The following is a 12,406-nucleotide window of genomic DNA, read 5'->3' as shown; positions in this document are numbered from 1 at the left end:
CCTTGGATGGGATTTTGTGGTGTCATTGGATTGTTATCAGCTCTAATAGCAATGGTCAGCCTGACCCTGTCCCTAGAGGTGAGGGGTGTCAAGAAGGCCATGGTGACAAAGGAGAATCAGGCTAAACCTCAGAAAACTTCAAAACTCCTATCTAGTCACAAACTCAGGCTTCCTTTCTGGGAACCTTTGGTCACCAGCCTTCATGGTCACCACAAGATCCATAGTCTGTGACACTGCCTGTGCAGTAGAAACTAACCTTGGGAGGTGGACACATCATGAGCTCCACAAGGAGGGTGACACAGGCGCAAGTTGGGGGGTTTCTGGTCCCTGATGTCCCACAGACCCACAGACCCACAGCCACAGCCTAGACTATTGAAAAGCAGGAGAGGGGAGGGCAAAAGTCAGTGCCTGTGGTCTCAGGGAAACCCATCCATGGGGTCCCCATGTTCCCGAGTGGGTTCAGCTATAGAAAAGTCACATTCATGGGACCTGCATCCCCAACTCCCCTGGAGCAGGCTCAGCAGCTCCCCGCAGAGGAGGAGCCTCCCCTTCCCCTCTCACCTCTCACAGGAGGTTGCTGCCTCAGCCCCATAGCTGTCCCCACATCCACCCTCCATCCTGATGTGACAACTACAGCTGCAGGAACCCATGAGTGGGCCAGGCCAGCTGTCTGCCTGAGATTCCTCCCTGACCCATGTCCTCAGCTGCATTTCACATCCCCCTGCCTGGTCCCTGGGACATAGGGAGCCTTAGATGGCCCTGAGCACAAGTGACTGGGAGGGAAGGGGAGGTCTCTGCTGTGACAACTGGAAGGGCACAGTCTGTGCTAAAGGACTGTTCACCTGCTGAGATGGTCCCTCAGTACTGACCAAGATATGAGACAGGAGAGGATCATTTTCCTGAACAAGGCCAGCCCCGCAGGTACTGGATTTAGCACATATGGCCAAACAGGCAACATTTCAGTGTCATCAGGAGGCTTCAGGTTTTCTTTTGGTTTTCCTGAGACTTCAGAAACATTTAGAGAGAAATTAAGAGTAGAAATATTTTAAACACTAAAGGTCTCCCAAGTAGAGTTTGTGTATGTGGAACATATTTTGAACTTTGAAAATAGTCATAGAGAAAGCTCCAGCACAAGCTGAGGTTTTTGTCCCACTTCCTCATCTGCCTGTGTCACTGTGAGCAATACCACTGCTGTCATAGGACTGACAGTAATAATCAGCCTCATCCTCAGACTGGAGGTTGGAGATGGTTAAGTAGCGGTCAGCCCCAGAGCCAGAGCCTGAAAAGCGGTCAGGGATCCCGTCCCCATTGCTGGAGCTTCCATAAGTGTTAACATACATCAGGTACCGAGGGGCCTTCCCTGGCTGCTGCTGGTGCCATCCAATGGTGTAGTCACTGAGCTCACTGCTCAGGGTGCAGGTGAGCTTGACTGAGGCTCCCAGGGAAGCAGATGCAGAGGGTGGCTGAGTCAGCACAGGCTGGGAGAGGGACCCTGCAAACACAGACACCCATTATGAACTGGACGAAGGACAGAAGGGAAGGACAGTCCTGGCATGGATGTGGAACGTGGGCTGGGGGTTCAGGATGCTGAGGACCATCTTGACCTGTGCAGTGAAGGAGGAGGCTGAAGAGGAGGTGTGGGGTCCAGGCCATGGTGTAGACACCCCAGAGCTCTGCTGAGGCAGACACGCTGCAGGTCTCTCTTATCTCCCCTCCAGCACCAGAGGAGAGAGAGGGGCCCTGCATGCAAATGTGCTGCTCTTCCCCTGCCCCGCCCAAACCTCCCTGGGCCTGTGTGAGCCAAGGTGGCTGGGTGTTATTTCTCAGAGGGCTGTGCCTGGTCTGGGCCTAGCTTGAGGCTTCCCAGGGGCCCAAAGTGGGCAGGCATAGCTGCTGGCTACAGTGAGCCCAAAGCTAGGTGTGGGTTCCCAGCTGAGTCCCAGCCTTAGTTTTCTATTTCTGCCTCCTTAGTTGGAACAAGACATACAACTCACCCCACATTAAGGGGAAGGTTGTGTACAAACTGTACATAAAATAAGATGCACGTTAGCTGAGAACAGGACACTTCAGCCACGATTCCACTTTCCAGGCTGCTCTTGAAGCCGGTTTCTCTGTCCCCACTGGATCCCTCGGGAGATCACACACAGGGAGCCGAGTGGGGAGAGTCTGGGGGATAAAGGAGCAGCCTGGGGACCCACTGTGTTCACTTGGGACTGAAGAGAGACCCAGAAGGGAGTAGGAGAAGATCCTCATACTGATCAGAAAAGGGAATCATCTCACTTGGGTCTTAAGTGTGAGTGAGGTCAGAGAAGTTCAAGAAAAATAAAGTATATTATTGAAATTTTCTTAAAGATATTTTAAAAGTCCATGCCTTTTTATGCAAACATTTTAGTAGTTAGTTGAGGAACTCATAGGAGAGCAGGGATGTGAAGTGAAAGGGAGGCATATCCCATGATTCAAAAGAAAAATAGGGAACCAGAGAGAAGAAACAGGAGGGGTGGGAATTGTCTTCACTGAACACGGGACTGGAGGAGAAACCAGTGGGGAGACTAGGCAGGAACTAGAGGTGGGGTTGAGTCAGGGAGGTTTGCGGTGTGTTTGCTTTCATTCTAGTCTTTTCACTGTAGAAAGTGGAGCCTCTCCCAGCTCCTCAGCTGTCTTGTCTGGTCTTCTTCCTGCGTGGACTTGGAATCCTTCCTTAACCAAAATTCTTTAATTCTGGGAGGCACCTGTGGCTCAGTGGGTAGGGCACTGGCCCCACATACCAAGGGTGGTGGGTTCAAACCTGGCCCCAGCCAAACTTCAACAAAAAAATAGCCAGGCATTGTGGTTGGCGTCTGTAGTTCCAGCTACTTGGAAGGCTGAGGCAAGAGAATCGCCTAAGCACAGCAGTTGGAGGTTGCTGTGAGCTGTGTGACACCACGGCACTCTACTGAGGGCAAGAAAGTGAGACTCTGTCTCTATAACAACAACAACAACAACAACAACAACAACAAAACAATCTTTAATTCTCTTTGGAGAGGTTTCTTTTCTGTTTTCATTTGCTAGTGGGTTTCCTTCTTGTTTTCCACCATTCTTATATATTTGGTGACATTGAGGCATATGTGTGGAGGTTTGGGGGAAAGCACCTTTTATAAATGCAGAGTCCCAGGCCCCACTCCAGATGTCCGGACTCAGAGTCCACACGTGACAGGATCCCAGCTGATCGCTGTGCCCAGGAAGTTCTGGGAAGCTCTGATCTGACAGAGGCAGGGAGGCGCTGGTGGGTTTGGGGAAGGACTGCTCCTCACGCCTCTGTCTGCTCTGCCTCTTGCCAGTGTGTCCAGAAAAGTACCGCCCTGCATCCCAATTTTTAAGTGGCAGGCTGAGCATAATGCACTTGAGGCTTCCCGCCAAGTGTGGCGGCCGTTCTCCCTGAGCTCGCCCATCCCCAGGGATGACCTGAAGCCTGTAATAACAACATGATGTGGATGCCATCTTCACATCTTGATGCCAGTGAGCAAGGGAAATCGTTAAAAGTTGCAATTTCTCATTAGTACTTATTGTATTCCTAAGATTAAGCAATACTTAAATATTTTTGTATTTTTAAGACAGATGAATCACTATGTTAATCCTAAATGACAATTATGGACATATGTAAAGAAAGAGGGGCCCCCATATGATTGTACTTGTGGAGGAAGTGAGGGCAAGATGACTAAATGCAACCAAATTCAGAAACACTATTATGTTGCTTGTTTGGTTCATTTGTGTTCTGGGACAACAGTCACGACACTGCACACACTGGGCAGCCTAGAGCAACAGAAATGCACCATTCCAGAGGCCAGTCCTGCAAAGTCCAGAGACGGGGCCCTGTGTGCTCTGGCCCTCTGGGGGGATCCTGCCTCCCTCTTATGGGCTGTGTTTGCTGACAAGCGTTAGGGTCCCTTGGTTTGCAGCCACATAACTCTTTTCTCTGCCCTCATCATCACATGCTGTCCTCTTCATGTCCTCCTGTGTTCTCATGACCTTATTATCAGAATACTAGTCACACTGAGTCAGGAGGACACCATAGTCCTCTGTGGCCTCATCCTAACTATCTTCACCTGCAATGATATTATATTTTAATAAGGTCACCTTAAGCAGTAGTGGGGGTTAGGACTACAATTTATCCTAGAAGATGGATTTATTTAATTATACCTATAGACAGGAAGAATCATTTTTACGATTATATTTAAAAATATTTTAAAATGTAATGCAACATACACATTGCATTCACATGTTGCATACTGTAAAAATGGAACCGAATGGAATCAACTTTATTATAATAATATACAAAAAAGCCCTCTTCCCTTTACTCTTAGTTGACGATAAGAACATCACTGTAGAGGCTTCTTTCTGAAGGAAATGTGTGTGATGTTAATCTTTAGATCTGACCCAGCTATAGCTTTTATTTTCCTAACACAGGATAACTAAATTCTGCTCTTTTGGTTTACATCCTTCTGAATCATGCAGAAATATCCTCCACTATGAGACACAAATTGGGAGTGGGAATTAATTCAGACCCTTCCATTCACCTTTTGCTCTGCTGGTATTCAATGTGTAGGCTGCCCTGAGAGCTCAGCTGTCTGGTCATGTGATCCAGGCATCACATGATCATCTTTGACTGACCCAGGCTCAGTCAAAGGTCAGTTTATGTCTTGTTCTTCCTCTGGTCTCTCCCTGTGCTGAGCATCCCTGTAATACTGAGTCATCCTCAGCCTGGACCACAGGCTGGGACTTGAGAAGGGTCAGGACAGCTTTGTCCCCAAAGAGAGAACCTGAGAACTCCCTGTCATTCAGGAGTGTTTGAGGATTATATCATAAATTAATGTCCCTGTGACTTGGCCAGACTGTTGCTGGATCCAGGAAGGATGGTGACCACTGGTGGCTGTTCCACTGCTAGAGCCACAGGTGAGAGTGACCGTCTCTCATGGTATGTGGGAAGCTCTTGAGTCACCACAACCTGAAGACATACTCTGAACCCCAAATCAGACTCATGACAGGACTGAGGAAGGAAGACAGAGGGACCCCTTCAAAGGCTGGTCTCAGAAATCTTTTTGTACCTGGGCAGAGTGAGGAGGAAGAGGAGTCCAGGCCATGGTGTGGCCTTTCCAAAGATCTTCCAGACCCACACTGTTTCTGGACTCTGGGATGGTTCTTTGATCTCCTCCTCAGCTCTCTGGGAGGAGGGTGTGTGTTGGGTTGTGCATTATGGGAATAGGAGCCCTTCACCAACAGCACCAGCACCATCTGATTCTGGGTCCCCCCAGCCCAGGGAGCAGCAACAGTGTCAGGCAGGCTGGGTGCTGTGAGCTCTGAGTTTGCCCCTTGGGAGGAAGCACCTGCTGTCCCCTCTAACTCAGGCCAGTGAGCTCAGGCCCCCAGAGCATTAAATTTGAACCATTTGAGTTTTTTCCAGGCCTGGCTCAGTCCTGAGAAGACCCACAGCTCCCCCTGCTGGGCTGAGGTAACAATTGTTGGTACTTTTTTCTTTACCTGACTGAAGTATCTTCCCTAGCGCCTGAATTTTAGTTTTATACATACTTGTACTTGAGTCTTTACAGAACGTTCTATTAAAAAACCCTTTTACTTCATTAAAATTTTTAATGATAATTTCCATTTAGTTTTTATGACTGCTACATTTTTATGAGATTTTATCCTTTGCCATTTGTTTCAGAAATATCTGAAACAGCTCGTGAAAGGAATTTTACGATTGCCGACTTACATAACACCTGTCATACAATTTCATCACCCAGATCATCTCAGTGTCTATGTCTGTGGATCCTGTTTTCCTCATTCAAGTTTTAGTTTTCCCTGTTCTTGATATGACAAGTGATTTCTTACTGCATCTAGGACATTTCGGATATTATATTATGAGACTCCTGGAGGTTTTGACAATAGAGCTGAAATATCACCTGGTATTTGTTTATTAGTTTTCTCTGTTGGTTTTCATTTTGTCACTCTAGCTCCTGGGTGCTCGGCTTCCCTTGGGGCAGCAGAGCAGGAAGCCCAGGGGGGACAGGGCCGCCCCTCCCTCCAGGGCACCAGGAGCTGCTCCTCTTCTTCCTCCCTCGGCAGAGAGGATCCTGCTTCCCAAGTGGCCAGGACCCGCTCCCTGGCTCAGCCTCTCCCTTTGGACCCGCTCTTCTTCTGGCCATCACTGACACAGATCCTATAAAGAAAGGTGAATGAATGAATGAATGAATGAATTTTGTCAATCCCAGACACACATTCCAGGGTGATGCAGACACTGAGTGCAATTTTCAGCAAGTGGGAGGAGACGGGTCCTGGAGCCTCTGAGTTCCTGATCCTTGTCCCTCCTCACTGGGCACTGAGAGGAGATTAGCACCTTCCAAAGTGGCCTCCCCACGCTCTAATCCCGCTCTGCACCTATGGAGTCACTGCCATCTGAGACACAGAATGTGGTGACAGGGCCTAGGACAGAGGCCCTGGGCTGTGAGGGGCCTTCAGGCAGCCCTGAGTCCTCACTTGGTCTGAGCCTCAGTGAGCAGAGGGAGGGAGGAGGAAAGGGAGGAGTCCAGGTGTGGGGAGCACCTTTGCTCTGCTCCCTGAGGCCCCTCTTGGAGCCCTGCTGCCCCAATTTACTCATCCTCCCTCCCCCTTGAGCAGAGACAGCCCTTTCTTCTCCCCTGGGATGTGAAGCCCCACTCAGGGCAGAGTGTGACCTGCCCATGGGAGCTGGTGCTGAGACAGAGATCACAGGGAGAGAGTGACCTGCACACCCCAGAGACTCTGGGAGGAATAGCTGACTGGAGAGGGGACCCAGCTGACTGGATAGACGACGCTAACCATTGCTGTTTTGTGATCTTCCCCAGGACCCCTCAGGGATAGACCCAGGCCTCCTGTGGCTTCAGAGCTCAGATCCTCCCATGTTTTCTCTTTGTCACTGCTCCAGGTCCTGGACCTCCTCTCCCCATAGGTCACAAAGAATACCCTCTTCTCTTGATGTACACACCCATTACCACATCTTGTCCCACATTTATTTGCCTTCTGACCTCCCCCTACTCACTTTAGTTGTTTTCCAAATAACCCTGGGGCCTCAGCCCACCTGAGGCTGACTCTGCAGGACCCACATTGCAGAGAGTTCAGTCCCTGACAGGACAGCTGCGCCTGGGCCGCCCACAGCTGAGCCCCCCTCTCGCTTCCCTTCTGTACCAGCTCTAGGCCAAGCCAGAGCCAGACCTTGCAGATGCTGAGCTTACATGTCCCTCAGAGTCAGACTTCACTGTCACAGTCAGTTCCTGAGGGGGCAGAAATGGAGATTCTGTCTGCAAGGACTGCTGGAAGTGCTTTCTGATAACCCTAAACAGACAATGACTGTCTACTTGACAGTTCCCAGCCTTTGGTCACCCATCCACAGTGGAGGATTCAAGACCTGGATGGTGCAGAAAATTCCAAGGTCCAGGGACCCATTATGGTGCAGGAAGGAGCAGGGAACAGAGATCAGCTCCCCTGGTGGCTCTTGGCAGATGCTAGGCAGAGGTGACTTTACTCTGTGGGCTGTGCTTTTATCCCTTAGGCCTCAAGAACTGAGGTGCATTCCAGCATCATCTCAACTAAGGACAGAACAACTGGAGAGAATCATAACATAGGGAATGTTAGCAGTGAAGGTTCCTAAAGCCATATTCTTGCAGGGAGGACTCATGTGCACCTGGAACCCAGGAGTCCACTGGTGATACACTCTGAGGATAAACAGGACCAGAATCCCAAAGGCTTTAGAGGTCAGGGAATGATTCACAAAGCCCAGGCCAGGTGCAGGCAACATCTAGGAGGCTGGGGGGTGGCTTGGTTCTGTAATGTCACCTAAGCTGCACTTCTATTCCTCACTATACCCCACCTACTTTCTGGGAACCCGTGGTCACCAGCCTTCATGGTCACCATAAGATCCATAGTCTGTGACACTCTCTGTGTAGTAGTAACTAACCTTGGGATGTGGGTACATTATGAGATCCACAGGGAGGGTGACATGGGCACAGGTTTTGGGGTGTCTGGTCCTTGATGTCCCATAGACCCACAATCACAGCCTGGACTATTGAAAGCTCCAATGAGGCAGAAGAGGGGAGGACAAAAGTCAGTGTCTGTGTTCTTAGGGAAAGCCACCCATGGGGTCCCCATGTTCCTGAGTGGGACAAGGTGTAGGAAAGTCACATTCATGGGACCTGCATCTTCTACTCCCTGGAGCAGGCTCCACAGCTCCCAGCAGAGCTGGAGCCTACCCTTCCACCCTCTCCCCTTCTACAAGGAGGTTGCTGCCTCAGCTCCATAGCTGTCCCCACCCCCACCTTCTATCTTGATGTGACACCTACACCTTCAGGAACCCATGAGTGAGCCAGGCCAGCTGTGTGCCTGGAATTCCTCCCTGACCCATGTCCTCAGCTGCATTTCACATCCCCCTGCCTGGTCCCTGGGACATAGGGAGCCTCAGGCAGCCCTGAGCACAGGTGACCAGGAGCAAAGTGGAGGTCTCTGCTGTGACAACTGGAAGGGCACGGTCCATGCTGCAGGACTGTCCATCTGATGAGGTGATCCCTGGGTACTGAACAACATGTGAGCCAAGAGAGGCTTGTGTCTGCTTTTCAGGTAAGAAAGGTCCAGACTCACAGACATTGGATTTATCACAAGTAGATAAAGAGGCAACATTTCAGTGTCATCAGGGGGCTTTGGGTTTTGCTTTTGGTTTTCCTGTGACTTCAGAAACACTAGAAGAGAAATTGAGAGTAGAAATATTTTAAACGCCAAAGGTGCTCCCAGTAGAGTTTGTGCATAGGAACCTATTTTGAAATTTGAAAATTGTCATAGATAAAGCTCCAGAGCAAGCTTAGGTTTTCATCCCACTTCCTCATATGCCGGTGTCACTGTCACAACAACATTGCTGTCGTAGATTAACAGTAATAATCAGCCTTGATTGAAGGTTGGAGATGGTTAAGTAGCAGTTGGCCCCAGAGTTGGAGCCTGAGAAGTGATCAGGGATCCCGGTCCCATTGCTAGAGCTTTCAGCACTGGTAACATACATCAGGTGCTGAGGGGCCTTCCCTGGATGCTGCTGATGCCAATACATGTAGGAGCTGCTTTGTGCACTGCTCAGGGTGCAGGTGAGCTTGACTGAGGATCCCAGGGAGGCAGATGCAGAGGGTGGCTGAGTCAGTATAGGCTGGGTGAGGGACCCTGCAAACACAGACACCCATTATGACCTGGAGGAAGGACAGTCCTGCCATGGATGTGGGAAATGAGCTGGGGGTTTCAGGTGCTGAGAACCATCCTGACCTGTGCAGTGAAGGAGGAGGCTGAGGAAGAGGAGTGGGGTCCAGGCCATGGTGCAGACACTTCAGAGTTCTGCTGAGGCAGACAGGCTGCAGGTCTCTCTTATCCCCTCTCCAGCCCCAGAGGAGAGAGAGAGACACTGCATGCAAATGTACTGCTCTTCCTCTGCCCAGCCCAACCCTCTCTGGGTCTGTGTGGAACCCCAGTGTTTGAGTATCATTTCTTGTAGAAGTGGGTTTATGTTGGGCCTGGCCAGAGGCTCCCAGGGGTCCAAAGAGGATACAGATGCTGGCTCCAGTGAGCCCTGAGCAGAGCCCAGAGCCAGGTGTCTGGGATCCCACATAAGATGCACACAGCCCTTAGTCACAGGCCAACAGAACCCCCTGCTACCAGGCCCAGGTCCAGCATGTCTGTGACCAGATGCCAGGGGGTCCTGACAGAGGCTCCTGCTCCCACCAAGGCCTTAACCACTGCCCACTCCCTGCTGAAGGGCAGAGCACGGCCCCTTGTCTTGGCAGCTCTTACCTCATCTCAGTCCTTCCTTTTCTATTTCTGCCTCCGCAATGGGAACAGGATACAGAACTCACCCCACATTAAGGGGAAGGAGTGTCTCCTGTGAAAACTGCACATGAAATAAGATGCACATTAGTTAGCTGAGAACAGGACACTACAGGCATGATCCCACTTCCCAGGCTGCTCTTGAAGCCAGTTCCTCTCTCCCCACTGGATCCTTCAGGGGATCATACACAGGGGGCAGAGTAGGTAGTGTCTGCCTGATAAAGTAGCAGGCTGGGGACCCATCAGGGTCACTGGGGAGTGAGGGGAGACCCAGGGAGGAAGAGGAGAAGGACCTTTCAGTGATGAGAGAAGGGAATCAAGTCACTCGGGGTTTCTTCTTCAGTGCAAGATTAGAGACGTTTAAGAAAAATACATCATGTAAGTGAGACTTCTAAAAAGCTTCCATGGATATTCTTATACAAATATGTTAGTGATTCATTGTGGAGACCACAGGAGGGAAGGGAAGTGGAATACAAGGGAGGGAGACCTGAAGATTGAGAAGGGAAGTTGTGAGTCAGAGATGGGAGGGGAGGGGAGAGTGTGAGGATGGTCCCCACTGTAGAAGGGACTGGAGGCAATACCAGTGGGGACATGGGCAGGAGCTTTTGGTAGAGTAAGATTGAGAAAAGTTTGATTTAATGTCTGTTTTCTTTCCTAAAATAAGTGCAGCCTCTCCCAGCTCCCAGCTGTCCTCTGTGGCCATCTCCCTCTGTGCATTTGAGGATCCCTCTTTAATCAAAATCCTCCAGTTCTCTCTGGGAAATACTTCTCTTTGCTTTCTGTTTTCTAATAGATTTCCTTCTAATTTTCACTATTTTATATACTGGCTGATATTAAAGCTCATATGCTGATGTTTTGGGTAGGGACCTATTCTAAATACAAAATGACACTCACAAAAATGCACCGTGGCTTTGCCACCCTTCCTGGGAGCAGAGTCACTGCTTCTCCATATTCTGTTGTCCTCCTACCCAGGAAACCTTGGCTCCCACAAACCAATCTCTGCTAGCTCATTTTGCACATATGAACCAGGTTGGGAGTGAGACTTTCCTTTCTGAGAACAGAGATGAGAAACATATTTTGTACTCAGCTAATTATGTGAGCATAAGCCGCCTTACAGGGGGGTGGAGTAAGATGGTGGACCAGAAGGATCATTTAGCTGAGTTCTCCTAGAATGACGGGGGAAGAAGAGATAACCCAGTCACACCTGGCATGGAGACCTTACCCAGAGTCATAGCTCAGAGGGCACAGCAAGAAGGTGGTGAGCTGGATATAGCATATGATCCAGAGCAGTGAAAATCAGATTCAAGTGATTGTGACTGACTGGGATCAGCTGGGCACCCACAGAGTCCTGTGATGGGAGGAAGCCTTTCTGAAGTTTTCAGTTTGGGGGGAAGCTCTGTGTTGAGTGGAAAGCTTAGAAGAGGGGGTGGATTCAAACAGTATACAGCAACCAGATTTGAATACTGGTTGGAGTGGATATGCCATAAATGTGGTGATTGGCAAGGCAGCCGTACTGAGAAGGTCATGGTGGCCAGGGGACAGCCACTGTGGGAAGGTCATGAGAGGTCTTAGCAGGGGCCTAAAGCACAGCCATCTTAATTCTATTTTCTGGGATCAGAACTCCTCTCTTGGGATAGGCTGGAGTACTCCCATACCTGGACCTGGAGTCAGGGGGAACTGTGAGACCTGCTCCTGAATGATTCTTGTGAGCTTTAAGATCCCAACCCTGCAAGGTCTGAATGCTGAGGAAACAGTAAGGAGATCACCAAGGGCAACTAAGTTTGGAATAAGGGCCATAGAGTGTGCTGGCTGTGCTCTCTATTTCCTCAAAAAGCCACAGTACCACCTGGTGTCCCAGCGACACATTGCAACATACTGTCTTTAAAAGCAAGGACTTCTGTTTAAAACAAAGGAGGCAGTAAGAAGGAAAAAGGAGGTGAAAGAGGTGAAGAAGGAAAAAGAACACATAAGGAAGAACCAAAAGAAAAATTCAGGTAACATGAAAAACCAAAACAGAGGAACTCCCACAAGGGACAATGAGGCAGCCACTGCAGAAGACTCCAGCTACAAAGAATTAATGAACTTTACAGAAAGGGAATGTAAAATATGGACAATAAAAGGAATGAATGAGAAAATGGAAAGACAGAACCAAAAGTCAGATGAGAGAGGTGTAGAATATAGAAAGGATATGGAGGAGCTTAAGGACATGAAGGACACAATCAGGGAATGTAAAGATGCAATAGAAAGTATGAAAAATAGGTTAGACAATGGACATAAAACAACCTCAGAGCTAAAGGATAAAGTTTTCTAGTTTACCCAGGTATTTAAAGAGGCAGAAAAGAAGAGATCCAAAGCACAACAGGCAATTAGAGAACTATGATACTCGATGAATCCTTCAGATATATGAATACTAGGGATTCTTGGAGGGGAAGAAGATTTTCCCAAAGAAATGGAAGGCCAACTGGACAATATCATAAAGGGAAACTTCCCAAGTTTTGCTAAAGATGTGACACACTCCTTTCAGATGGATATCGATCCCTGGGTTGTC

The 12,406-nt window shown here is 49.3% G+C and overlaps 1 gene segment (V, D, J or C); it reads right to left on the bottom strand.

Moving 5' to 3' along the window:
* LOC100953334 overlaps positions 1-9,355 on the bottom strand; it is a 20,090-nt gene extending 10,735 nt beyond the window's left edge. The window contains 2 exon segments of the V gene segment in view: positions 1,190-1,492; positions 9,304-9,355. Of these exon segments, the coding sequence occupies positions 1,190-1,492; positions 9,304-9,352 (352 nt within the window).
* Positions 9,356-12,406: the final 3,051 nt, after the last annotated feature.

Source organism: Otolemur garnettii, unplaced genomic scaffold (assembly GCF_000181295.1).
Source record: "Otolemur garnettii isolate 467f Iridium unplaced genomic scaffold, OtoGar3 scaffold00402, whole genome shotgun sequence".
Taxonomy (NCBI): Eukaryota; Metazoa; Chordata; class Mammalia; order Primates; family Galagidae; genus Otolemur; species Otolemur garnettii.
Note: the sequence above shows the minus strand (reverse complement) of the source record. Positions and strands in the feature narration are given on the sequence as shown.